This window comes from Zonotrichia albicollis, chromosome 1, assembly GCF_047830755.1.
Source record: "Zonotrichia albicollis isolate bZonAlb1 chromosome 1, bZonAlb1.hap1, whole genome shotgun sequence".
NCBI classification, from domain to species: Eukaryota; Metazoa; Chordata; class Aves; order Passeriformes; family Passerellidae; genus Zonotrichia; species Zonotrichia albicollis.
The window spans coordinates 155,156,178-155,181,430 of record NC_133819.1 but is presented as its reverse complement, the minus strand read 5'-3'; the positions used below and the strand labels follow the sequence as shown (position 1 = coordinate 155,181,430).

The window sequence follows — 25,253 nt, the reverse complement described above, 5'->3', positions numbered from 1 at the left end:
CACCATTCCCATCCGATTTTTGGGTTATTTTAAGCATTCCTATCAATTTTTTGGGGGTATTTTCAGCATTCCCATTCATTTTTTGGGGTATTTCCAGGATTCCCATCTGATTTTTGGGGCATTTTCAGGTGTTCCCAGATGGTTTTTTTGGGGTTTTTTTGGGTTTTTTTGGGGTATTTTTGGGTGTTTTTTGATTTTTCAGATCTTGTCAGATGTTCCCAGGCCATTTTTTGGGGTATTTTCACCATTCCCATCCAATTTTTGGGTTATTTTCAGCATTCCCAGCCAATTTTTGGGGTACTTTCAGGTCCTTCCAAGTGTTTTTTGGGTTATTTTCACCATTCCCATCCAATTTTTTGGGGTATTTTCCGGTTTTCCCATCCAATTTTTGAGGCAATTTTTGGCTGTTTTGGGTCTTTCCTGTTGTTTTTCAGACACTCTCAGGTGTTCCCATCCCATTTTTGGGGTATTTTCAGGTATTTCCATTCAATTTTTGGGGTATTTTCAGGTGTTTCCATCCAATTTTTGGGGCATTTTCTGGTATTTCCAGCAGATTTTGTGGTATTTTTGGGTGTTCCAAATCCATTTTTTTGGGGGTATTTTCAGCGTTTTCATCCATTTTTTGGGTTATTTTCACCATTCCCATCCATTTTTGGGGTATTTTCCGGTTTTCCCATCCAATTTTTGGGGTATTTTCAGTGTTCCCAGCCGATTTTTGGGTTGGTTTTTGGTGGATTTTATTTTTTTGGGTTATTTTCAGCATTCCCATCCATTTTTGGGGTATTTTCCGGTTTTCCCATCCAATTTTTGGGGTAATTTTTGGCTGTTTTGGGTCTTTCCTGTTGTTTTTCAGACACTCTCAGGTGTTCCCATCCCATTTTTGGGGTATTTTCTGGTATTTCCAGCAGATTTTGTGGTATTTTTGGGTGTTCCAAATTCTTTTTTTTGGGGTATTTTCAGCGTTTTCATCCATTTTTGGGTTATTTTCACCATTCCCATCCATTTTTGGGTTATTTTAAGCATTCCTATCAATTTTTTGGGGTATTTTCAGGATTCCCATTCATTTTTTGGGGTATTTTCAGTGTTCCCAGCCGATTTTTGGGGTTGTTTTTTGGTGGATTTTTTTTTTTTTGGGTTATTTTCAGCATTCCCAGCCGATTTTTGGGGTATTTTCCGGTTTTCCCATCCAATTTTTGGGGCAATTTTTGTGTTTTGGGTCTTTCCTGTTGTTTTTCAGATATTCTCAGGTGTTCCCATCCCATTTTTGGGGCATTTTCTGGTATTTCCATCCAATTTTGGGGTTATTTTCAGATACTTCCAAGTGTTTTTTGGGGTATTTTCAGGATTCCCATCTGATTTTTGGGGCATTTTCAGGTGTTCCCAGATGGTTTTTTTGGGGTTTTTTGGGGTATTTTTGGGTGTTTTTGATTTTTCAGATCTTGTCAGATGTTCCCAGGCCAATTTTTGGGGTATTTTCAGCGTTTTCATCCAATTTTTGGGTTATTTTCAGCATTCCTATCAATTTTTTGGGTTATTTTCTGCATTCCCATCCAATTTTTGGGGTAATTTTTGGCTGGTTTGGGTCTTTCCTGTTGTTTTTCAGACACTCTCAGGTGTTCCCATCCCATTTTTGGGGTATTTTCTGGTGTTCCCATCCCAATTTTGGGGTATTTTCAGGTGTTTCCATTCAATTTTTGGGGCATTTTCTGGTATTTCCAGCAGATTTTGTGGTATTTTTGGGTGTTCCAAATCCATTTTTTTGGGGTATTTTCAGCGTTTTCATCCATTTTTGGGTTATTTTCAGCATTCCTATCAATTTTTTGGGTTATTTTCAGGATTCCCATCCAATTTTTGGGGTATTTTCCGGTTTTCCCATCCAATTTTTGGGGTAATTTTTGGCTGTTTTGGGTCTTTCCTGTTGTTTTTCAGACACTCTCAGGTGTTCCCATCCCATTTTTGGGGTATTTTCAGGTGTTTCCATTCAATTTTTGGGCATTTTCTGGTATTTCCAGCAGGTTTTGTGGTATTTTTGGGTGTTTCAAATCCATTTTTTTGGGGTATTTTCAGCGTTTTCATCCATTTTTGGGTTATTTTAAGCATTCCCATCCATTTTTGGGGTATTTTCAGGATTCCCATTCATTTTTTGGGTTATTTTCAGCATTTCCAGCCAATTTTTGGGGTATTTTCACCATTCCCATCCAATTTTTGGGGTATTTTCAGCATTCCCATCCCATTTTTGGGGTATTTTCAGGTGTTTCCATCCAAATTTCGGGTATTTTTGGCATTCCCCGCTGGTTTTGGGGTGTTCCCAGTCGATTTTTGGGTTGTTTTCAGCCGTTTTTTGGGTTATTTCCGCCGTTTTTTTGGGTATTTTCAGCATTCCCAGTCGATTTTTGGGTTATTTCAGCCGTTTTTTGGGGTATTTACAGCATTCCTGGCCGGTTTTGGGGTGTTTCCATCCGATTTTTGGGGTATTTTCAGCATTCCCGGCCGGTTTTGGGGGTAATTTTGGCTGTTTCCATCTGATTTTCAGGTTATTTTCAGCATTCCCGGCCAGTTTTGGGTCATTTTCTGCCGTTTTTGGGTCATTTTCTGCCGTTTTTGGGTGGTTTCCCGCCGTTTTTGGGTCGTTTTCCGCCGTTTTTGGGTTATTTCAGCCGTTTTTTTCGGGTATTTTCAGTATTCCTGGCCGGTTTCGGGGTGTTCCCAGTCGATTTTTGGGTTGTTTTCAGCCGTTTTTGGGTCGTTTTCCGCCGTTTTTGGGTGGTTTTCCACCGTTTTTGGGTTATTTCCGCCATTTTTTTCGGGTATTTTCAGCATTCCCGGCCGGTTTCAGGGCGTTCCCAGTCGATTTTTGGGTCGTTTTCAGCCGTTTTTTTGGGTTATTTCAGCCGTTTTTGGGTTATTTCAGCCGTTTTTTCGGGTATTTTCAGCATTCCCGGCCGGTTTCGGGGTGTTCCCAGTCGATTTTTGGGTCGTTTTCTGCCGTTTTTGGGTGGTTTCCCGCCGTTTTTGGGTGGTTTCCCGCCGTTTTTGGGTCGTTTTCAGCCGTTTTTGGGTCGTTTTCAGCCGTTTTTTGGGTTATTTCAGCCGTTTTTTCGGGTATTTTCAGTATTCCTGGCCGGTTTCGGGGTGTTCCCAGTCGATTTTTGGGTCGTTTTCTGCCGTTTTTGGGTCGTTTTCAGCCGTTTTTTGGGTTATTTCCGCCGTTTTTTCAGGTATTTTCGGCATTCCTGGCCGGTTTCGGGGTGTTCCCAGTCGATTTTTGGGTCGTTTTCTGCCGTTTTTGGGTCGTTTCCCGCCGTTTTTTCAGCCGTTTTTTTTTTCCCGGGTTATTTCAGCCGTTTTTTGGGGTATTTTCAGTATTCCCGGCCGGTTTCGGGGTGTTCCCAGTGATTTTTGGGTCGTTTTCTGCCATTTTTTGGGTGGTTTCCCGCCGTTTTTGGGTCGTTTTCCACCGTTTTTGGGTTATTTCCGCTGTTATTTCGGGTACTTTCGGCATTCCCGGCCGGTTTCGGGGCGTTCCCAGTCGATTTTTGGGTCGTTTTCTGCCGTTTTTGGGTCGTTTTTAGCCGTTTTTGGGTTATTTCCGCTGTTATTTCGGGTATTTTCAGCATTCCCGGCCGGTTTCGGGGTGTTCCCAGTCGGTTTTTGGGTCGTTTTCTGCCATTTTTGGGTCGTTTTCAGCCGTTTTTGGGTCGTTTTCAGCCGTTTTTTCGGGTATTTTTCACCCTCAGCATCTCCCAGCTTCCCGGTTTCGGGGTGGTTCCCAGTCGGTTTTTGGTCGTTTTCTGCCGTTTTTGGGTCGTTTTCTGCCGTTTTTGGGTGGTTTCCCGCCGTTTTTGGGTTATTTCAGCCGTTTTTTCGGTATTTTCAGCATTCCCGGCCGGTTTCGGGGTGTTCCCAGTGGATTTTTGGGTCGTTTTCAGCCGTTTTTTGGTTATTTCAGCCGTTTTTTTCGGGTATTTTCAGCATTCCCGGCCGGTTTCAGGGTGTTCTCAGTCGATTTTTGGGTCGTTTTCTGCCGGTTTTGGGTCGTTTTCGCCGTTTTTGGGTTATTTCAGCCGTTTTTTCAGGTATTTTCAGCATTCCCGGCCGGTTTCGGGGTGTTCCCAGTCGGTTTTTGGGTCGTTTTCAGCCGGTTTTGGGTTATTTCAGCCGTTTTTTTTCGGGTATTTTCAGCATTCCCGGCCGGTTTTCGGGGTGTTCCCAGTCGGTTTTTGGGTCGTTTTCAGCCGTTTTTGGGGCTCAGGCGCGCAGCAGCTGCTGCAGGTGCGCCCCGCCCGGCAGCGCCCCCCAGCGGCTCCGCAGCCGCAGCGCAGCCGCCGCCACCCCGGAAGCGGAGCCACTCCAGCCTGGGGGGGGCAGGGGGGACAGGGGTCACCTGGGGTCACCTGGGGTCACCTGGGGGGGTCATCTGGGGTCACACACACACCTGGGGTCACCTGGGGGGGTCATCTGGGGTCACACACACACCTGGGGTCACCTGGGGTCACCTGGGGGGGTCATCTGGGGGTCACACACACACCTGGGGGGGGGGGGGGGGGGGACAGGGAGGCGGGCGGGGTCACCTGGGGTCACACACACACCTGGGGGGGGGGGGACAGGGAGGGCCGGGGTCACCTGGGGTCACACACACACCTGGGGTCACCTGGGGTCACCTGCGGACAGGTGGGGTCACCTGGGGGTCACCCACACACCTGGGGGGGGGGACAAGAGGGGGGGGGGGACAAGGGGGGCACCTGGGGTCACCTGAGGGTCACGCACACCTGGGGTCACCGGGGGTCATCTGGGGGTCATCTGGGGGTCACCCAAACACCTGGGGGGGGGGTCACACACATCTGGGGGGGGGGAAAGGGGGGCACCTGGGGTCACCTGGGGGTCACACACACACCTGGGGGGGGGGGTCACCTGGGGACAGGTGGGGTCACCTGAAGTCACACAGACACCTGGGGGGGGTCACACACCTGGGGAGGGGTCAGACACATCTGGGGGGACAGGTGGGGTCACCTGGGGGTCACACACACCTGACGGGGGGGGTCGCACACACATCCCCCTCCTCAACCCCCCTCCCACACCTGAGCCCCTCCCCCCTTTGCCCTTCCCCAACCCCTCCCCCCCGTGCCCCTCCCCCTAACCCGAACCCCTCCCCCTCCCTCTTAAGCCCCTCCCCCCCTCGGCCCGATTCTCCACCCAAGCCCCTCCCCCACTCTGAACCCCCCCACACCTAAACTCCTCCCTCCGCCCTTCCCCCTTCCCCAGCCCCTCCCCCTTTTCCCCTCCCCCACACCTGAACCCGTCTCACACCTGAGCCCCTCCCCCCACACCTGAACCCCTCCCCCTCCCACCCGAGCCCCTCCCCCCACACCTGAGCCCTCAAACACCCGAGCCCCTCCCAGCCCCTCCTCCATGCCTCTCCCCCTTAGCCCCGCCCCTCACCCTCCCCCCTTAGCCCCACCCCCCTCACCTGAGCCCCTACCCCACACCTGTGCCCCTCCCCCTTAGCCCCGCCCCTCCCCCTTAGCCCCGCTCCTCCCCCTTAGCCCGCCTCCTCATCTGAACGCCTTTGCCCCGCCCCCTCACCTCAGCCCCCTCTGCCCCGCCCCCTCCCCCATGCCCCTTTGCCCCGCCCCTTCACCTCAGCCCCTCCTCCATGCCTCTCCCCCAGCCCCGCCCCTCACCCTCCCCCCTTAGCCCCGCCCCTCACCCTAGCCCCGCCCCCCAGCCCTGCCCCCTCACCTCAGTGCCTCCCCCCCAGCCCCGCCCCTCACCTCAGCCCCTTTGCCCCGCCCCCTCACCTCAGCCCCCTCACCTCAGCTAAGGGGGGAGGGGGAGGGGCGGGGCTAAGGGGGAGGGGCATGGAGGAGGCTCCATGCCCCTCCCCCTTAGCCCCGCCCCTCCCCCTCCCCCCTTAGCCCCGCCCCCTCCCTTAGCCCCGCCCCTCCCGTTAGCCCCGCCCTCACCTCAGCACCATCTCGAAGCGCAGCCGCTCCCAGCCCCGCCCCTCACCCTCCCCCCTTAGCCCCGCCCCTCACCCTCCCCCAGCCCCGCCCCTCCCCCTAGCCCCGCCCCCTCCCCCATGCCCCGCCCCTCCCGCTAGCCCCGCCCTCACCTCAGCGCCATCTCGAAGCGCAGCCGCTCCCAGCCCCGCCCCTCACCCTCCCCCAGCCCCACCCCCTCACCCTAGCCCCGCCCCCTCCCCCATGCCCCGCCCCCCGTTAGCCCCGCCCTCACCTCAGCGCCATCTCGAAGCGCAGCCGCTCCCAGCCCAGGTGCAGCCGCTGCCGCAGCGACCGCGCGGGGCCCCCCCGGAGGCGGCTCCAGCTCCGCACGGCGCTGGGGGAGGGAATGGGGGTACCTGGGGCACCTGGGGGCACCTGAGTGACCCCAAACACACCCAGAGCCCACCTGGGCACACCTGGGGGCACCTGGGGGCACCTGGGTGACCCCCAAAAACACCCAGAGCTCACCTGGGCACACCTGGGTGACCCAAAAACACCCAGAGCTCACCTGGGCACACCTGGGGGCACCTGAGTGACCCCCAAACACACCCAGAGCCCACCTGGGCACACCTGGGTGACCCCCAAACCCCCCAGAGCTCATCTGGGCACACCTGGGGCACCTGGGTGACCCCCAAAAACACCCAGAGCTCACCTGGGCACACCTGGGGCAACCTGAGTGACCCCAAAAACACCCAGAGCCCACCTGGGCACACCTGGGTGACCCCCAAAAACACCCAGAGCTCACCTGGGGGCACCTGGGTGACCCCCCAAAAACACCCAGAGCTCACCTGGGGGCACCTGGGTGACCCCGACACCCCCCAGAGCTCACCTGGGGGCACCTGAGTGACCCCAAAAAACACCCAGAGCCCACCTGGGGGCACCTGGGGCACCTGGGGGCACCTGAGTGACCCCCAAAAACACCCAGAGCCCACCTGGGCACACCTGGGGCACCTGGGTGACCCCCAAAAACACCCAGAGCTCACCTGGGGGCACTTGGGTGACCCCCACACCCCCCAGAGCCCACCTGGGGGCACCTGAGTGACCCCAAAAACACCCAGAGCCCACCTGGGCACACCTGGGGCACCTGGGTGACCCCCAAAAACACCCAGAGCTCACCTGGGCGCACCTGGGTGACCCCAAAAACACCCAGAGCCCACCTGGGCACACCTGGGTGACCCCGACACCCCCCAGAGCCCACCTGGGCACACCTGGGTGACCCCAAAAACACCCAGAGCTCACCTGGGGGCACCTGAGTGACCCCAAAAACACCCAGAGCCCACCTGGGCACACCTGGGTGACCCCCAAACCCCCCAGAACCCACCTGGGCACACCTGGGTGACCCCCAAACCCCCCAGAGCTCACCTGGGGGCACCTGAGTGACCCCCAACACCCCCCAGAGCTCACCTGGGGGCACCTGAGTGACCCCAAAAACACCCAGAGCCCACCTGGGGCACCTGAGTGACCCCGACACCCCCCAGAGCCCACCTGGGCACACCTGGGGGCACCTGGGTGACCCCCAAAAACACCCAGAGCTCACCTGGGGGCACCTGGGGCACCTGGGGGCACCTGGGTGACCCCCAAAACACCCAGAGCTCACCTGGACACACCTGGGGGCACCTGGGGGCACCTGGGGGCACCTGAGTGACCCCCAAAAACACCCAGAGCCCACCTGGGCACACCTGGGTGACCCCCAAACCCCCCAGAGCTCACCTGGGCACACCTGGGGCACCTGGGTGACCCCAAACACACCCAGAGCCCACCTGGGCACACCTGGGTGACCCCAAAAACACCCAGAGCCCACCTGGGGGCACCTGGGGCACCTGGGGGCACCTGAGTGACCCCCAAAAACACCCAGAGCTCACCTGGGGGCACCTGGGGCACCTGGGCACACCTGGGTGACCCCAAACACACCCAGAGCTCACCTGGGGGCACCTGGGTGACCCCCAAACCCCCCAGAGCTCACCTGGGCACACCTGGGTGACCCCGACACCCCCCAGAGCTCACCTGGGCACACCTGGGCATGCCCAGGATCACCTGAGCTCACCTGGGCACACCTGAGTGACCCCAAAAACACCCAGAGCCCACCTGGGGCACCTGGGTGACCCCAAAAACACCCAGAGCTCACCTGGGTGACCCCCAAACCCCCCAAAGGTCACCTGAGCTCACCTGGGCACACATATACAGACACATCTGGGCACACCTGGCACACACATACACTGACACACAGACACACCTGGGCACACCTGGGCACACACATTTACATACATTTACATACACACACAGACATGCCTGGGCACACCTGGGCACACCTGGGCACACCTGAGACACACATTTACACACATATACAGGCACACAGACACACCTGGGCGCACCTGGGCACACCTGTCACTCACACATACAGACACACCTGGACACACCTGGGGCGCATACTTACATACATTTACATACACAGACACACCTGAGACACACATTTACACACACACACATACAGACACACAGACACACCTGAGACACACATTTACACACACACACATACAGACACACAGACACACCTGGGCACACCTGGCACACTCATACACTAACATTTACATACATATACAGACACACAGGCACACCTGGGCACACCTGAGACACACATTTACACACATATACAGACACACACGTACACCTGGGCGCACCTGGCACTCTCATACACTGACACCCCAGACACACCCGGGCACAGCTGGCACACACACACGTGTCTCACCTGCGGGCCATGATGCCGTACCTGTCCGCAGGTGCGCCCAGCGCCCCGTGGACACTCCTGACCGTGTTGATGTTGCGGAACACGAGCAGCGCTCACCTGGGCACACCTGGGCACACCCTGGCACTCACACATACAGACACCCAGACACACCTGAGACACACATTTACACACACATACAGGCACACAGACACACCTGGCACACCTGGGCACAGACTCACCTGCGGGCCATGATGCCGTACCTGTCCGCAGGTGCGCCCAGCGCCCTGTGGACACTCCGGACGGTGTTGATGTTGCGGAACACGAGCAGCGCTCACCTGGGCACACCTGGGCACACCTGGGCACACCTGGGCACACCTGGCACTCACACATACACTGCCACACAGACACACCTGGGCACACCTGGGACTCACACATACAGACACGCAGACACACCTGGGCACACATTTACACACATATACAGACACATACAGACACCCAGACATACCTGGGCACACCTGGCACATACACATTTACAGACACCACCTGGGCACAGCTGGCACACACACACGTGTCTCACCTGCGGGCCATGATGCCGTACCTGTCCGCAGGTGCGCCCAGCGCCCCGTGGACGCTGCGGACGGTGTTGATGTTGCGGAACACGAGCAGCGCTCACCTGAGCACACCTGGGCACACCTGGCACTCACACATACACACACAAACACACCTGGGCACACCTGGGCACACACACATACAGACACAAACACACCTGGGCACACCTGGGCACACTCCTGGCACTCACACATACAGGCACACAGACACACCTGGGCACACCTGGGCACACATTTACACACATATACAGACACATACAGACACACAGACATACCTGGGCACACCTGGCACATACACATTTACAGACACACCTGGCACACACTCACCTGCGGGCCATGATGCCGTACCTGTCCGCAGGTGCGCCCAGCGCCCCGTGGACACTCCGGACCGTGTTGATGTTGCGGAACACGAGCAGCATGGGCCGCGGCAGCTGGCGCAGCACCTGCACCATGTGCGGGAAGCGCCGCGCCGCCATGCCCCGCAGGTACTCGCGCTCCTCGGCGCTCAGGTGCCCCTCGGGCGCGCCCCGCAGCGGGCGGGCGGGGCCGGGCGGCGCCTCCGGGCGGGGCCCGGCCAGGTGAGAGCCCGGCGGGCCCAGCAGGCGCGAGTCGCGGCTCAGGGGGCGCTGCAGCAGCATCTCCGAGAAGAGCAGGTAGTCTGGGGGGGGGACAGGGAACGGACAGGTGAGCTCCAGGTGTGCCCAGGTAACCCCAGGTAGCCTCAAGGTAACCCCAAGGTGCCCCAGGTGTGCCCAGGTAACCCCAGAGGTGCCCCAGGTAACCCCAGGTAACCCCAGGTGTGCCCAGGTGATCCTCAGGTAACCCCAGGTGTGCCCAGGTGTGCCCATGTAACCCCAGGTAGCCTCAAGGTGACCCCAGGTGTGCCCAGGTAACCCCAGGTGTGCCCAGGTACCCCCAGGTAGCCCCAAAGTGACCCCAAGGTGCCCCAGGTGTGCCCCAGTGTGCCCAGGTAACCCCCAAGTGTGCCCAGGTAACCCCAGGTGTGCCCAGGTGATCTCAGGTGACCCCAGGTAACCCCAGGTAGCCTCAAGGTAACCCCAAGGTGCCCCAGGTGCCCCCCAGGTGTGCCCAGGTAATCCCAGATAAACCCAGGTGTGCCCCAGGTGAACCTCAGGTAACCCCCAGGTGTGCCCCAGGTACCCCCCAGGTGTGCCCAGGTAATGCCCAGGTAACCTCCACATCTTTGGGGTCCCCTCCCCCCATTTTTGGGGTTATTTTGGGGTTATTTAGGGTCCATTTTTGGGGTTATTTTGGGTCATTTAGGGCCCATTTTGGGGTTATTTTGGGGTTATTTTGGGGGTATTTAGGGTCCATTTTTTGGGTTAATTTGGGGTTATTTAGGGCCCATTTTTGGGGTTAATTTGGGATTATTTTGGGGTTATTTAGGGCCCATTTTTGGGTTTATTTGGGGTTATTCAGGGTCCATTTTTTGGGTTATTCTGGGGTTATTTAGGGCCCATTTTTGGGGTTATTTTGGGATTATTTAGGATCAATATTTAGGATTATTTTGGGGTTATTTTGGGTCCATTTTTGGGGTTATTTTAGGGTTATTTAGGGTCCATATTTAGGATTATTTTGGGGTTATTTTGTGTCCATTTTTGGGGTTAATTTGGGGTTATTCAGGGTCCATTTTTGGGGTTATTTTGGGGTTATTTAGGGTCCATTTTTGGGGTTATTTTGGGTCATTTAGGGTCCATTTGTAAGGTTATTTTGGGGTTATTTAGGGTCCATTTTTGGGGTTATTTTGGGTCATTTAGGGTCCATTTTTGGGGTTATTTTGGGGTTATTTACGGTTCTATTTTGGGGTTATTTTGGGGTTATTTAGAGTCCATTTTTGGGGTTATTTTGGGGTTATTTACGGTTCTATTTTGGGGTTATTTTGGGGTTATTCCGGATCCCTTTTTGGGTTATTTTGGGTTATTTAAGGTTCATTTTTGGGGTTATTTAGGGTCCATTTTTGGGGTTAATTTGGGGTTATTCCGGATCCATTTTTGGGGTTAATTTGGGGTTAATTTGGGATTATTCAGGGCCCATTTGGGGGTTATTTTTGGGATTAATTTGGGGTTATTCAGGGCCCATTTTGGGGTTAATTTGGGATTATTTAGGACCCATTTTGGGGTTATTTTGGGGTTATTTAGGGTCCATTTTGGGGTTATTTAGGGCCCATTTTTGGGGTTAATTTGGGGTTATTTAGGGCCCATTTTGGGGTTATTTTGGGGTTATTTAGGATCCATTTTTGGGGTTATTTTGGGGTTATTCAGGGCCCATTTTTAGGTTATTTTGGGGTTATTTAAGGCCCATTTTTGGGGTTAATTTGGGGTTATTTAGGATCCATTTTTGGGGTTATTTTGGGATTATTTAGGGCCCATTTTTGGGGTTAATTTGGGATTATTCAGGGCCCATTTTGGGGTTAATTTGGGATTATTTAGGGTCCATTTTTTGGGTTATTTTGGGGTTATTTTCTGTCCGTTTTTGGGGTTATTTTGGGGTTATTCCAGATCCATTTTTGGGGTTATTTTGGGGTTATTTAGGGCCCATTTTGGGGTTATTTTGGGGTTATTTAGGGTCCATTTTTGGGGTTAATTTGGGGTTATTTAGGGCCCATTTTGGGGTTAATTTGGGGTTAATTTGGGATTATTCAGGGCCCATTTGGGGGTTATTTTTGGGATTAATTTGGGGTTATTCAGGGCCCATTTTGGGGTTATTTTGGGGTTATTCAGGGCCCATTTTGGGGTTATTTTGGGGTTATTTAGGGTCCATTTTGGGGTTATTTAGGGCCCATTTTTAGGTTATTTTGGGGTTATTTAAGGCCCATTTTTGGGGTTAATTTGGGGTTATTTAGGATCCATTTTTGGGGTTATTTTGGGATTATTTAGGGCCCATTTTTGGGGTTAATTTGGGATTATTTAGGATCCATTTTTGGGGTTATTTTGGGATTATTTAGGGCCCATTTTTGGGTTAATTTGGGATTATTTAGGGCCCATTTTGGGGTTATTTAGGGCCCATTTTGGCATTATTTAGGGCCCATTTTGGGGTTATTCAGGGCCCATTTTTGGGGTTATTCAGGGCCCATTTTGGGGTTATTCAGGGCCCATTTTTGGGGTTATTTAGGGTCCATTTTGGGGTTATTTTGGGGTTATTCAGGGCCCATTTTTGGGGTTATTCAGGGCCCATTTTGGGGTTATTTTGGGGTTATTTAGGATCCATTTTTGGGGTTATTTTGGGGTTATTCAGGGCCCATTTTTAGGTTATTTTGGGGTTATTTAAGGCCCATTTTTGGGGTTAATTTGGGGTTATTCCGGATCCATTTTTGGGGTTAATTTGGGATTATTTAGGGCCCATTTTGGGGTTATTTTGGGATTATTTTGGGTCCATTTTGGGGTTATTTAGGGCCCATTTTGGGGTTAATTTGGGATTATTTAGGGTCCATTTTTGGGGTTATTTTGGGGTTATTCAGGGCCCATTTTGGGGTTATTTTGAGGTTATTCAGGGCCCATTTTGGGGTTATTTTGGGGTTATTTAAGGTTCATTTTTGGGGTAATTTAGGGTCCATTTTTGGGGTTATTTTGGGGTTAATCAGGGCCCATTTTGGGGTTATTTTGGGGTTATTCCGGATCCCTTTTTGGGGTTATTTAGGGTCCATTTTTGGGGTTATTTTGGGGTTATTTAAGGTTTATTTTTAGGGTTATTTAGGGCCCATTTTTGGGGTTAATTTGGGATTATTCCGGATCCATTTTTGGGGTTAATTTGGGGTTAATTTGGGATTATTCAGGGCCCATTTGGGGGTTATTTTTGGGGTTATTTTGGGGTTATTCAGGGCCCATTTTGGGGTTATTTTGGGGTTATTCAGGGCCCATTTTTAGGGTTATTTTGGGGTTATTCAGGGCCCATTTTGGGGTTATTTTGGGGTTATTTAGGATCCATTTTTGGGGTTATTTTGGGATTATTTAGGGCCCATTTTTGGGGTTAATTTGGGATTATTCAGGGCCCATTTTTGGGGTTATTCAGGGCCCATTTTTGGGGTTATTTTTGGGGTTATTTAGGGCCCATTTTGGGATTATTTAGGGCCCATTTTTGGGGTTATTCAGGGCCCATTTTGGGGTTATTTTGGGGTTATTCAGGGCCCATTTTTGGGGTTATTTTTGGGGGGTCTCACCCTTCACCCCCAGCTCCTCCGCCCGCTCCCTCATCCCGTCGTGGTCGCGCATCACGATCGATCTCCAGAGCCCGCACAGCGACACCCGGTCCCTGCATGGGGGGGGACAGAGGGGTTTTGGGGACCCCCCGAGGATTTTGGGGACCCCCCAAGGATTTTGGGGACCCCCACTCAAATTTCGGGACCCCCCAGATTTGAGAATCCCTCAAATTTCAGGATTTCCCCTCTGATTTTGGCGTTTTTTCCCCCAATTTTGGGATTTTCCCTTTTATTTTGGGGTCCCCCCGAGGATTTTGGGGACCCCCACCCGAATTTCGGGACCCCCCAGATTTGAGAATCCCTCAAATTTCAGGATTTCCCTTCTGATTTTGGGGGTTTTTTTCCCCCAATTTTGGGATTTTTCCTTTTATTTTGGGGTCCCCCCGAGGATTTGGGGGACCCCCACCCAAATTTCGGGACCCCCAGATTTGAGAATCCCTCAAATTTCAGGATTTCCCTTCTGATTTTGGGGTTTTTTTCCCCCAATTTTGGGATTTTCCCTTTTATTTTGGGGTCCCCCCGAGGATTTTGGGGACCCCCACCCGAATTTCGGGACCCCCAGATTTGAGAATCCCTCAAATTTCAGGATTTCCCCTATGGTTTTGGGGTTTTTTTCCCCCCAATTTTGGGATTTTTCCTTTTATTTTGGGGTCCCCCCGAGGATTTTGGGGTCCTCCACCCAAATTTCGGGACCCCCCAGATTTGAGGACCCCTCGAATTTCAGGATTTCCCTTCTGATTTTGGGGTTTTTTCCCCCAATTTTGGGATTTTCCCTTTTATTTTGGGGTCCCCCCGAGGATTTTGGGGACCCCCACCCAAATTTCGAGACCCCCCAGATTTGAGGATCCCTCAAATTTCAGGATTTCCCCTCTGATTTTGGGGGTTTTTTTCCCCCAATTTTGGGATTTTCCCTTTTATTTTGGGGTTCCCCCCCCCTCCCCAGAGGTCTTGGGGACCCCCTGATTTTGGGGAACCCACCCTGGTTTTGGGGTCCCCCCGGTGGTTTTGGGCCGATTTTGGGCTCCCCCCCAGTTTTGGGGTTCCCCTGGGATTTTTGGGTTCTCTCCAATTTTAGGATTTTTTTTCCCCCAGTTTTGGGGTCCCCCCTGGATTTGGGGTCCCACCCGGGGGTTTTGGGATTTTCCAGAGAATTTTGGGGTCCCCTGGGTCAGTTTTGGGGTCCCCTCACTGTTAGAATTGTCCCCCCCAATTTTGGGTTCTTCTGCTGTTTTTGGGCCAATTTTGTGCCAATTTTTGTGGGGTTTTTTTGCCCCCCCCGGGTCCCTTTTTTGCCCCCCATTTTTGGGTTGCTCCAGATAATTTTTGGGGTCCCCCTGAAATTTTGGGGTCCCCCTCAGTTTTGGGAATTTCCCTCCAATTTTTGGGTTCTTCCAGTGATTTTTGAGCCAATTTTGAGCCAATTTTGGGCCAGTTTTTGTGGGGTTTTTTTGCCCTCCCATTTTTGGGGTGCCCCCGGTTATTTTTGGGGTCCCCCTGAAATTTTAGGGTCCCCCTGAAATTTTGGGGTCCCCCTCAGTTTTGGGATTTCCCCTCCAATTTTTGGGTTCTTCCGGTGATTTTGAACCAATTTTGAGCCAATTTTGAGCCAATTTTGGGCCAGTTTTTGTGGGGTCTTTTTGCCCCCAATTTTTGGGGTGCCCCCGGTTATTTTTGGGGTCCCCCTGAAATTTTGGGGTCCCCCTCACTTTTAGGATTTCCCCCCAGTTTTGGGGTTCTTCGGGTGATTTTGAACCAATTTTGAACCAATTTTGAGCCAATTTTGGGCCAATTTTTGTGGGGTTTCTTTTGCCCCCCCCGGGTCCCTTTTTTGCCCCCCCCGGGTCCCTTTTTTGCCCCCCATTTTTGGGGTCCCCTGGTGATTTTTGGGGTCCCCCTGATATTTTGGGGTCCCCCTGAGTCTTGGGATTTCCCCTCCAATTTTTGGGTTCTTCCGGTGATTTTGAACCAATTTTGAAACAATTTTGAGCCAATTTTGGACCAATTTTTGTGGGGTTTTTTTGCCCCCCTGGGTCCCTTTTTTGCCCCCCCATTTCTGGGGTGCCCCCGTTGATTTTTGGGGTCCCCCGGGTCAGTTTTGGGGTCCCCTCATTTCTAGAATTCTCCCCCCCAATTTTGGGTTCTTCTGCTGTTTTTGGGCCAATTTTGAGCCAATTTTGAGCAAATTTTGGGCCAATTTTTGTGGGGTTTCTTTTGCCCCCCCCGGTCCCTTTTTTGCCCCCCATTTCTGGGGTGCCCCCGGTGATTTTTGGGGTCCCCCTGAAATTTTGGGGTCCCCCTCAGTTTTAGGATTTCCCCCCAATTTTTGGGTTCTTCCAGTGATTTTGAACCAATTTTGAGCCAATTTTGGGCCAATTTTGGGCCAATTTTTGTGGGGTTTTTTTGCCCCCCCCGGGTCCCTTTTTTGCCCTCCCATTTTTGGGGTCCCCTGGAGATTTTTGGGGTCCCCCTGATATTTTGGGGTCCCCTCACTGTTAGAATTGTCCCCCCCAATTTTTGGGTTCTTCCGGTGATTTTGAACCAATTTTGAGCCAATTTTGGGCCAGTTTTTGTGGGGTCTTTTTGCCCCCCATTTTTGGGGTGCCCCCGGTGATTTTTGGGGTCCCCCGGGTCAGTTTTGGGGTCCCCTCATTTCTAGAATTCTCCCCCCCAATTTTGGGTTCTTCTGCTGTTTTTGAGCCAATTCTGAGCCAATTTTGAGCCAATTTTGGACCAATCTTTGTGGGGTTTTTTTGCCCCCCCCGGGTCCCTTTTTTGCCCCCCGATTTTTGGGGTACCCCGGTGATTTTTGGGGTCCCCCTGATATTTTGGGGTCCCCCTCAGTTTTGGGATTTCCCCTCCAATTTTTGGGCTTTTCGGGTGATTTTGAACCAATTTTGAGCCAATTTTGAGCCAATTTTGGGCCAATTTTGGGCCAATTTTTGTGGGGTTTTTTTGCCCCCTCCTGGTCCCTTTTTTGCCCCCCATTTTTGGGGTGCCCCCGGTGATTTTTGGGGTCCCCCCCGGGTCGGTTTTGGGGTCTCACCTCTCGCTCAGGGTCTCGTACAGGCCGTGGTCCAGCAGCACCAGCTGTGCCCGCCCGTCGGGGCCGCGCTGAACCAAAACTGGGGGGAGAAATTTGGGGGGACCCCCGTTTTTGGGGGGACCCCCGGGTTTGGGGGGACCCCCACCCCAATTAGGGACCCCCTCCCCTGGCATTTTTTGGGGTCCCCCCTAATTCTGGGCTCCCCCCTAATTTTGAGACTCTCCCCCAGTTTTGGGATTTTTTCCCCCTCAGTTTTGGGGTCCCGCTGCCAATTTTGGGGTCCCCCCCCTTATTTTGGGGTTTCCCCTCCCTGGTTTTGGGGGTCCCTCCGAATTTTGGGGTCCCAATTTTTGGGTTCCCTCGAATTTTGGGGTCTCAATTTTTGGGGTGCCAATTTTTGGGCTCCCCCGAATTTTGGGGTCCCAATTTTTGGGCTCCCCTGAATTTTGGCATCTCAATTTTTGGGATCCCCCCATATTTTGGGGTCCCATTTTTTGGGTTCCCCCGAATTTTTGGGGTCCCATTTTTTGGGATCCCCCGATTTTTTGGGGTCCCAATTTTTGGGTCCCCCCAAATTTTGGGGTTCCAATTTCTGGGATCCCCGAATTTTGGCGTCTCAGTTTTTGGGATCCCCCGAATTTTTGGGGTCCCAATTTTTGGGCTCCCCCGAATTTTGGGGTCCCAATTTTTGGGATCCCCCCATATTTTGGGGTCCCAATTTTTGGGTTTCCCCGAATTTTTTGGGGTTCCAATTTTTGGGATCCCCGAATTTTGGCGTCTCAATTTTTGGGATCCCCGAATTTTTGGGGTCCCAATTTTTGGGATCCCCGAATTTTTGGGGTCCCATTTTTTGGGATCCCCCGAATTTTGGGGTCCTGATTTTTGGGATCCCCCCATATTTTTGGAGTCCCCCCACAGTTTTTGGGGGGGGGTTCAATTTTGGGGTCACCCCCCAAATGTTGGGGTCCCAATTTGGGTTCCCATCCACCAAATTTTGGGGTCCCCCCCTAATTTTAGGGTCCCGTCCACCAAATTTTGGGGTCCCCCCTCCTCAAATTTTGGGGTTCCCTCCCAGTTTTAGGTTCCCCCCAAATTTTGGGATTCCCTCAAATTTTGGAGTCCCCCTCAGTTTGGAGATCTCAATTTTAGGGTCACCATCCTAAAATTTTGGGGTCTGAATTTTGGGGTTCCCCTCCCAGTACCTGGAATCCACCCCCCAAATTTTGGGGTCCCTCTCCGAATTTTGGGGGGGTCTCAATTTTGGGGTCGAGCCCCAAATGTTGGGGTCACCACCAAATTCTGGCTCCCAAATTTTGAGGTCCCAAATTTTGGGTTCCTGCCCCAATTTTAGGGGTCCCCATGAATTTTGGGGTTCCCTCCCCCGGATTTTGGGGTCCCAAATTTTGGGTTCTCCCCAATTTTAGGGGTGCCCATGAATTTTGGGGTGCCCCCCGGATTTCGGGGTCCCCCCCGGATTTTGGGGTCCCAAATTTTGGGTTCCCCCCAATTTTAGGGGTCCCCATGAATTTTGGGGTCCCCCTGGATTTTAGGGGTCCCCATGAATTTTGGGGTCCCCCCTTGGATTTTGGGGTACCCCCCGGGATTTTGGGGTTCCCCCCCGGATTTTGGGGTCCCCCCGGGTTTCGGGGTCCCAAATTTTGGGTTCCCCCCAATTTTAGGGGTCCCCATGAATTTTAGGGGTCCCCCCCCGGATTTTGGGATCCCAAATTTTGGGTTCCCCCCCAATTTTAGGGGTGCCCATGAATTTTGGGGTGCCCCCCGGATTTCGGGGTCCCCATGAATTTTGGGGTCCCAAATTTTGGGTTCCTGCCCCAATTTTAGGGGTCCCCCCCAGATTTCGGGGTCCCAAATTTTGGGTTCCCCCCAATTTTAGGGGTCCCCATGAATTTCGGGGTCCCCCCCCCGGATTTTGGGGTCCCCCCGGATTTCGGGGTCCCCGTTACCGTTGCCCGGGTGCGGATCCGCGTGGATGAAGCCGGTGTAGAAAATCTGCTCGGCAAAAACCTGGATCAGCTTCTCTGCGGTCTGGGGGGGGAAATTGGGGGTTTAGGAACCCAAAAACCCCAAAAATCACCCCAAAAATTCACTAAATCCCCTGGATCAGCTTCTCTGCGGTCTGGGGTGGGATTGGGGGGTTTAGGAACCCCAAAAACCCCAAAAATCACCCCAAAAATCCCCTGGATCAGCTTCTCTAAATTCTGGGGGAATTTAGGGGATTTAGGAACCCCAAAAATGACAAAATCACCCCAAAAACCCCAAAAATCACTCCAAAATTCCCTGGACCAGTTTCTCTGAATTCTGGGGGGTTTTAGGGGATTTAGGAACCCCAAAAATGACAAAAATCACCCCAAAAACCCCAAAAATCACCCCAAAAAAAGCCCTGGATCAGCTTCTATGAGTTCTGTGGGGATTAAGGGATTTAGGAACCCCAAAAATGCCCTGGATCAGCTTCTCTAAATTCTGGGGGAATTTAGGGGATTTAGGAACCCCCAAAACCCCAAAAATCACCCCAAAAAATGCCCTGGATCAGCTTCTGTGAATTCTGGGGGGATTTAGGGGATTTAGGAACCGCAAAAATGCCCAAAATCACCCCAAAAATGCCCTGGATCAGCTTCTCTGCAGTCTGGGGGTGGGATTGGGGGGTTTAGGAACCCCAAAAGTGACAAAAATCACCCCAAAATATCCCTAAAATCCACTGGTTCAGCTTCTCTGCAGTCTGGGGGGGGGAAATTGGGGGTTTAGGAACCCCAAAAATGACAAAAATCACCCCAAAAACCCCAAAAATCACCCCAAAAATCACCCCAAAATATCCCTAAAATCCCCTGGATCAGCTTCTCTGCGGTCTGGGGGTGGGATTGGGGGGTTTAGGAACCCCAAAAACCCCAAAAATCACCCCAAAAATCCCCTGGATCAGCTTCTCTGGGGAAATTAGGCGATTTAGGAACCCCAAAAATGTGAAAAATCACCCCAAAAAAGCCCTGGATCAGCTTCTCTGGGGAAATTAGGCGATTTAGGAACCCCAAAAACCCCAAAAATCACCCCAAAAATTCACTAAATCCCCTTGCTCGGCTTGTCTGGGGGAATTAGAGGATTTAGGAACCCCAAAAATGTGAAAAATCCCCCCAAAAAAGCCCTGGATCAGCTTCTCTGAATTCTGGGGGAATTTAGGGGATTTAGGAACCCCCAAAACCCCAAAAATCACCCCAAAAATCCCCTGGATCAGCTTCTCTGGGGAAATTAGGTGATTTAGGAACCCCAAAAATGACAAAAATCACCCCAAAAATCCCTGGATCAGCTTCTCTGAATTATGGGGGGATTTAGGGGGTTTAGGAACCCCAAAAACCCAAAAAATCACCCCAAAAATCCCCTGGATCAGCTTCTCTGCGGTCTGGGGGGGAAATTGGGGGTTTAGGAACCCCAAAAACCCCAAAAATCACCCCAAAAAATGCCCTGGATCAGCTTCTCTGAATTATGGGGGAATTTAGGGGATTTAGGAACCCCAAAAACCCAAAAAATCACCCCAAAAATCCCCTGGATCAGCTTCTCTGAATTCTGGGGGGGATTTAGGGGATTTAGGAACCCCAAAAACCCCAAAAATCACCCCAAAAATGCCCTGGATCAGCTTCTCTGCGGTCTGGGGGGGAATTGGGGGATTTAGGAACCCCAAAAATGCCCAAAATCACCCCAAAATATCCCTAAAATCCCCTTGATCAGCTTCTCTGCGGTCTGGGGGTGGGATTGGGGGATTTAGGAACCCCAAAAATGACAAAAATCACCCCAAAAATCCCTGGATCAGCTTCTCTGAATTATGGGGGGATTTAGGGGGTTTAGGAACCCCAAAAACCCCAAAAATCACCCCAAAATATCCCTAAAATCCCCTGGATCAGCTTCTCTGCGGTCTGGGGGTGGGATTGGGGGGTTTAGGAACCCCAAAAATGACAAAAATCACCCCAAAAACCCCAAAAATCACCCCAAAAAAAGCCCTGGATCAGCTTCTATGAGTTCTGTGGGGATTAAGGGATTTAGGAACCCCAAAAATGCCCTGGATCAGCTTCTCTGCGGTCTGGGGGTGGGATTGGGGGGTTTAGGAACCCCAAAAACCCCAAAAATCACCCCAAAAATCCCCTGGATCAGCTTCTGTGAATTCTGGGGGAATTAGGGGATTTAGGAACCCCAAAACCCCAAAAATCACCCCAAAAATTCACTAAATCCCCTGGATCAGCTTCTCTGCGGTCTGGGGGGGAAAATAGGGGATTTAGGAACCCCAAAAATGCCCAAAATCACCCCAAAAATGCCCAAAAACACCCCAAAAATTCACTAAATTCCCTGGATCAGCTTCTCTGTGGTCTGAGGGGGGATTAGGGGATTTAGGAACCCCAAAAATGCCCAAAAATCACCCCAAAAATCCCCTGGATCAGCTTCTGTGAATTCTGGGGGGATTTAGGGGATTTAGGAACCCCAAAAATGCCCAAAATCACCCCAAAAATCCCCTGGATCAGCTTCTCTGCGGTCTGGGGGGGGAAATAGAGGATTTAGGAACCCCAAAAACCCCAAAAATCACCCCAAAAAATGCCCTGGATCAACTTCTGTGAATTCTGGGGGAATTAGGGGATTTAGGAACCCCCAAATCCCCCCCAGATATTCCCAAATCCCCTTGGGATGTTCCCAAATCCCCTCGGACCCCCCTGGACACCCCCAAATTTCCCTGGATGTCCCCAAATCCCCTTGGGATGTCCCCAAATCCCCTCGGACCCCCTTGGGGACACCCCCAAATCCCCCCTGGGTGTCCCCAATGTCCCCAAATGTCCCCCACTGTCCCCAATGTCCCCAATGTCCCCCCAACGTCCCCAATCCCCCCAATGTCCTCAACACCCCCAATGTCCCAAATGTCCCCAATCCCCCCAATGTCCCCAATCCCCCCGATGTCCCCAATGTCCCCAATGTCCCCCCACTGTCCCCAATGTCCCCCAATGTCCCCACTGTCCCCGATGTCCCCACTGTCCCCAATGTCCCCCCAATCCCCCCACTGTCCCCACTGTCCCCAATGTCCCAAATCCCCCCAATGTCCCCCAATGTCCCCAATGTCCCCAATGTCCCCAATGTCCCCAATCCCCCCAATGTCCCCAATGTCCCCAATGTCCCCAATGCCCCCAATGTCCCCACTGTCCCCAATGTCCCCAATGTCCCAAATCCTCCCAATGTCCCCATTATCCCCAATGTCCCCAATGCCCCCCAATGTCCCCAATGTCCCCCAATGTCCCCACTGTCCCCAATGTCCTCCAATGTCCTCAATGTCCCCAATGCCCCCAATCCCCCCAATGTCCCCAATGTCCCCACTGTCCCCAATGTCCCCAATGTCACTGACGTCTCTCAGGCCCAGCCCCATGGCTCAGATCCCCTGGGTGTCCCCAATGTCCCCAATGCCCCCAATGTCCCCCCAATGTCCCCAATCCCCCCAATGTCCCCCAATCCCCCCAATGTCCCCACTGTCCCCAAACCCCCCACTGTCCCCAATGTCCCCAATGTCCCCAATGTCCCCACTGTCACTGACGTCTCTCAGGCCCAGCCCCATGGCTCGGATCCCCTCCACGTTGGTGATCTTGCAGCCCTCGCAGAAATCGGCCGTGAGAACGCGCTGGGGACGGACAGACGGACGGACAGGGGGACGGGGGGACAGACAGAGGGACAGACAGACAGGGGACACAGGGGACAGTGGGGACAGCGGGGACAGACAGAGGGACAGACAGGGATGGACAGGGGACAGTGGGGACAGTGGGGACAGACAGAGGGACAGACAGGGGACACAGGGGACAGTGGGGACAATGGGGACAACGGGGACAGTGGGGACAGTGGGGACAATGAGGACAGGGTGGGGACAGGGAGGGGACAGGGATGGGGACAGGGACAGGGACAGGGTGGGGACAGGATGGGGACAGGGAGGGGACAGGGAGGGGACAGGGGACACAGGGACAGGGACAGGGACAGGGACACAGGGACAGGGACACGGGGACACAGGGACACAGGGACACAGGGACAGGGACACAGGGACAGGGACACGGGGACACAGGGACACAGGGACACAGGGACAGGGACACAGGGACAGGGACAGGGGACACAGGGACACAGGGACACAGGGACAGGGACACAGGGACAGGGACAGGGGACACAGGGACACAGGGACAGGGACAGGGGACACAGGGACACAGAGACACAGGGACACAGGCACAGGGACAGGGGACACAGGGACAGGGACAGGGACAGGGACACAGGGACAGGGACAGGGGACACAGGGACAGGGACACAGGGACACAGGGACACAGGGACAGGGACAGGGACAGGGACAGGGACAGGGACAGGGACACAGGGACACAGGGACACAGGGACAGGGACAGGGACAGGGGACACAGGGACACAGGGACACAGGGACAGGGACAGGGACAGGGGACACAGGGACACAGGGACACAGGGACAGGGACACAGGGACAGGGACAGGGACAGGGACAGGGACAGGGACACAGGGACAGGGACAGGGACACAGGGACACAGGGACACAGGGACACAGGGACAGGGACAGGGACAGGGGACACAGGGACACAGGGACACAGGGACAGGGACACAGGGACAGGGACAGGGACAGGGACAGGGACAGGGACAGGGGACACAGGGACACAGGGACACAGGGACAGGGACACAGGGACACAGGGACACAGGGACACAGGGACAGGGACAGGGACAGGGGACACAGGGACACAGGGACACAGGGACAGGGACAGGGACAGGGACAGGGACAGGGACACAGGGACAGGGACAGGGACACAGGGACACAGGGACACAGGGACACAGGGACAGGGACAGGGACAGGGGACACAGGGACACAGGGACAGACACAGGGACACAGGGACAGGGACAGGGACAGGGACAGGGACACAGGGACACAGGGACACAGGGACACAAGGACACAGGGACACAGGGACACAGGGACACAGGGACAGGGACAGGGACAGGGACAGGGACAAGGACAGGGACAGGGACACAGGGACAAGGACAGGGACAGGGACACAGGGACAGGGGACACAGAGATGTCATCGCAGGTGACACCGGCCCGGCCCCGTCCCCTCCCGCTGCCACCACCCGCTGTGCCTGTGCCCAACGGCCCCACCTGGGGCGGTGTGCCCAGGTGTGCCCAGGTGTGCCCAGGTGTGTACCCAGGTGTGCCCAGCTGTGCCCAGCTGTGCCCAGGTGTGTGCCCAGCTCTATCCCAGGTGTGCCCAGGTGTGCCCAGGTGTGCCCAGGTGTGTCTGTAAGTATCCCAGCTCTATCCCAGGTGTATCCCAGGTGTGCCCAGGTGTGTACCCAGGTGTGCCCAGCTGTGCCCAGGTGTGTGCCCAGCTCTATCCCAGGTGTGCCCAGGTGTATCCCAGGTGTATCCCAGGTGTGCCCAGCTGTGCCCAGGTGTATCCCAGGTGTGTATCCCAGGTGTGTCTGTGTGTGCCCAGGTGTGTGTGTGTGTATCTCAGCTCCATCCCCAGTGTGCCCAGGTGTATCCCAGGTGTATCCCAGGTGTGCCCAGGTGTGTGCCCAGGTGTATCCCAGGTGTATCCCAGCTGTGCCCAGGTGTATCCCAGGTGCACTAAGGTGTGCCTGTGTGTATCCCAGCTCTATTCCAGATGTGCCCAGGTGTGTCTGTGTGTAACCCAGGTGTACCCAGCTCTATCCCAGGTGTGCCCAGGTGTGCCCAGGTGTTCCCAGGTGTGCCCAGGTGTGTCTGTGTGTATCCCAGCTCTATCCCAGGTGTGCCCAGGTGTGCCCAGGTGTGTCTGTGTGTATCCCAGCTCTATCCCAGGTGTGCCCAGGTGTGCCCAGGTGTGTCAGTGGGTATCCCAGGTGTTCCCAGGTGTACCCAGGTGTGTCTGTGGGTACCCCCCAGGTGTGTCCCAGCTGTACCCAGGTGTACCCAGCTCTATCCCAGGTGTGCCCAGGTGTATCCCAGCTGTACCCAGGTGTACCCAGGTGTATCCCAGGTGTGCCCAGGTGTGCCCAGGTGTGTCTGTGTATCCAGGTGTGTCCCCAGGTGTATCCCAGCTGTGCCCAGGCGTGTCTGTGTGTATCCCAGCTGTACCCAGGTGTACCCAGGTGTATCCCAGGTGTGTCTCACCTTGCTGCAGTGCCCCCAGTGCACCCGGGGCACCCTCACCCCCCGCAGGTGCCCCAGGTCTCGCCCGCAGCGCTCCGAGTTCCGCGCCTCGTTCTCGAAATCCAGCTCCAGAGCCAGCGTGCCCTTCAATTCCTGTACAGGTGAGACAGGTGAGACAGGTGTGTGACACAGGTGAGTGACACAGGTGTGTGCCACAGGTGTGACACAGGTGTGTGACACAGAGCCAGCGTGCCCTTCAGCTCCTGTACAGGTGAGACAGGTGAGACAGGTGAGGGACAGGTGTGTGACAGGTGTGTGACACAGGTGTGACACAGGTGTGTGACACAGGTGTGTGACACAGCCAGTGTGCCCTTCAATTCCTGTACAGGTGAGACAGGTGAGACAGGTGTGTGACACAGGTGTGTGACACAGGTGTGTGACACAGGTGAGACACTGACAGCCAGCGTGCCCTTCAGCTCCTGTACAGGTGAGACAGGTGAGGGA

At 53.8% G+C, this 25,253-nt stretch overlaps 2 protein-coding genes across 7 annotated transcripts in view; one reads left to right on the top strand and one right to left on the bottom strand.

Moving 5' to 3' along the window:
- Positions 1–138: 138 nt before the first annotated feature.
- On the top strand, positions 139–3,396 carry LOC141727196 (uncharacterized). The gene is made up of 6 exons (XM_074533539.1): positions 139–162; positions 277–476; positions 509–667; positions 761–895; positions 1,678–2,179; positions 3,364–3,396. Exons 1-6 carry the CDS (start codon positions 139–141, stop codon positions 3,394–3,396), a joined length of 1,053 nt encoding a protein of 350 aa, XP_074389640.1.
- A 375-nt stretch (positions 3,397–3,771) lies between these two features.
- ADCK5 (aarF domain containing kinase 5) overlaps positions 3,772–25,253 on the bottom strand; it is a 38,388-nt gene continuing 16,906 nt past the window's right edge. For 3 of the 6 annotated variants that reach the window (XM_074558700.1, XM_074558726.1, XM_074558733.1), the window contains 8 exons: positions 24,771–24,902; positions 22,167–22,250; positions 18,559–18,640; positions 16,595–16,673; positions 13,513–13,604; positions 9,663–9,993; positions 6,235–6,336; positions 3,772–4,355 (listed from right to left, as the gene is read on the bottom strand). In XM_074558700.1, the coding sequence (XP_074414801.1) occupies positions 4,232–4,355; positions 6,235–6,336; positions 9,663–9,993; positions 13,513–13,604; positions 16,595–16,673; positions 18,559–18,640; positions 22,167–22,250; positions 24,771–24,902 (1,026 nt within the window). In that variant the 3' untranslated portion in view covers positions 3,772–4,231. The remainder of the gene's footprint in view (positions 4,356–6,234; positions 6,337–9,662; positions 9,994–13,512; positions 13,605–16,594; positions 16,674–18,558; positions 18,641–22,166; positions 22,251–24,770; positions 24,903–25,253) is intronic. The other 3 variants (XM_074558708.1, XM_074558713.1, XM_074558719.1) reach the window with 3 other exon arrangements.

Coding starts and splice junctions, on each gene's coding strand:
- LOC141727196 (XM_074533539.1), top strand. CDS start 139: ATGGTTTTTTTGGGGTTTTTTTGG. Junction 477..508: donor CATTTTTGGGGTATTTTCAG/GTATTTCCATTC, acceptor GGGTATTTTCAG/GTGTTTCCATCCAATTTTTG. Junction 668..760: donor CATTTTTGGGGTATTTTCCG/GTTTTCCCATCC, acceptor GGTTATTTTCAG/CATTCCCATCCATTTTTGGG.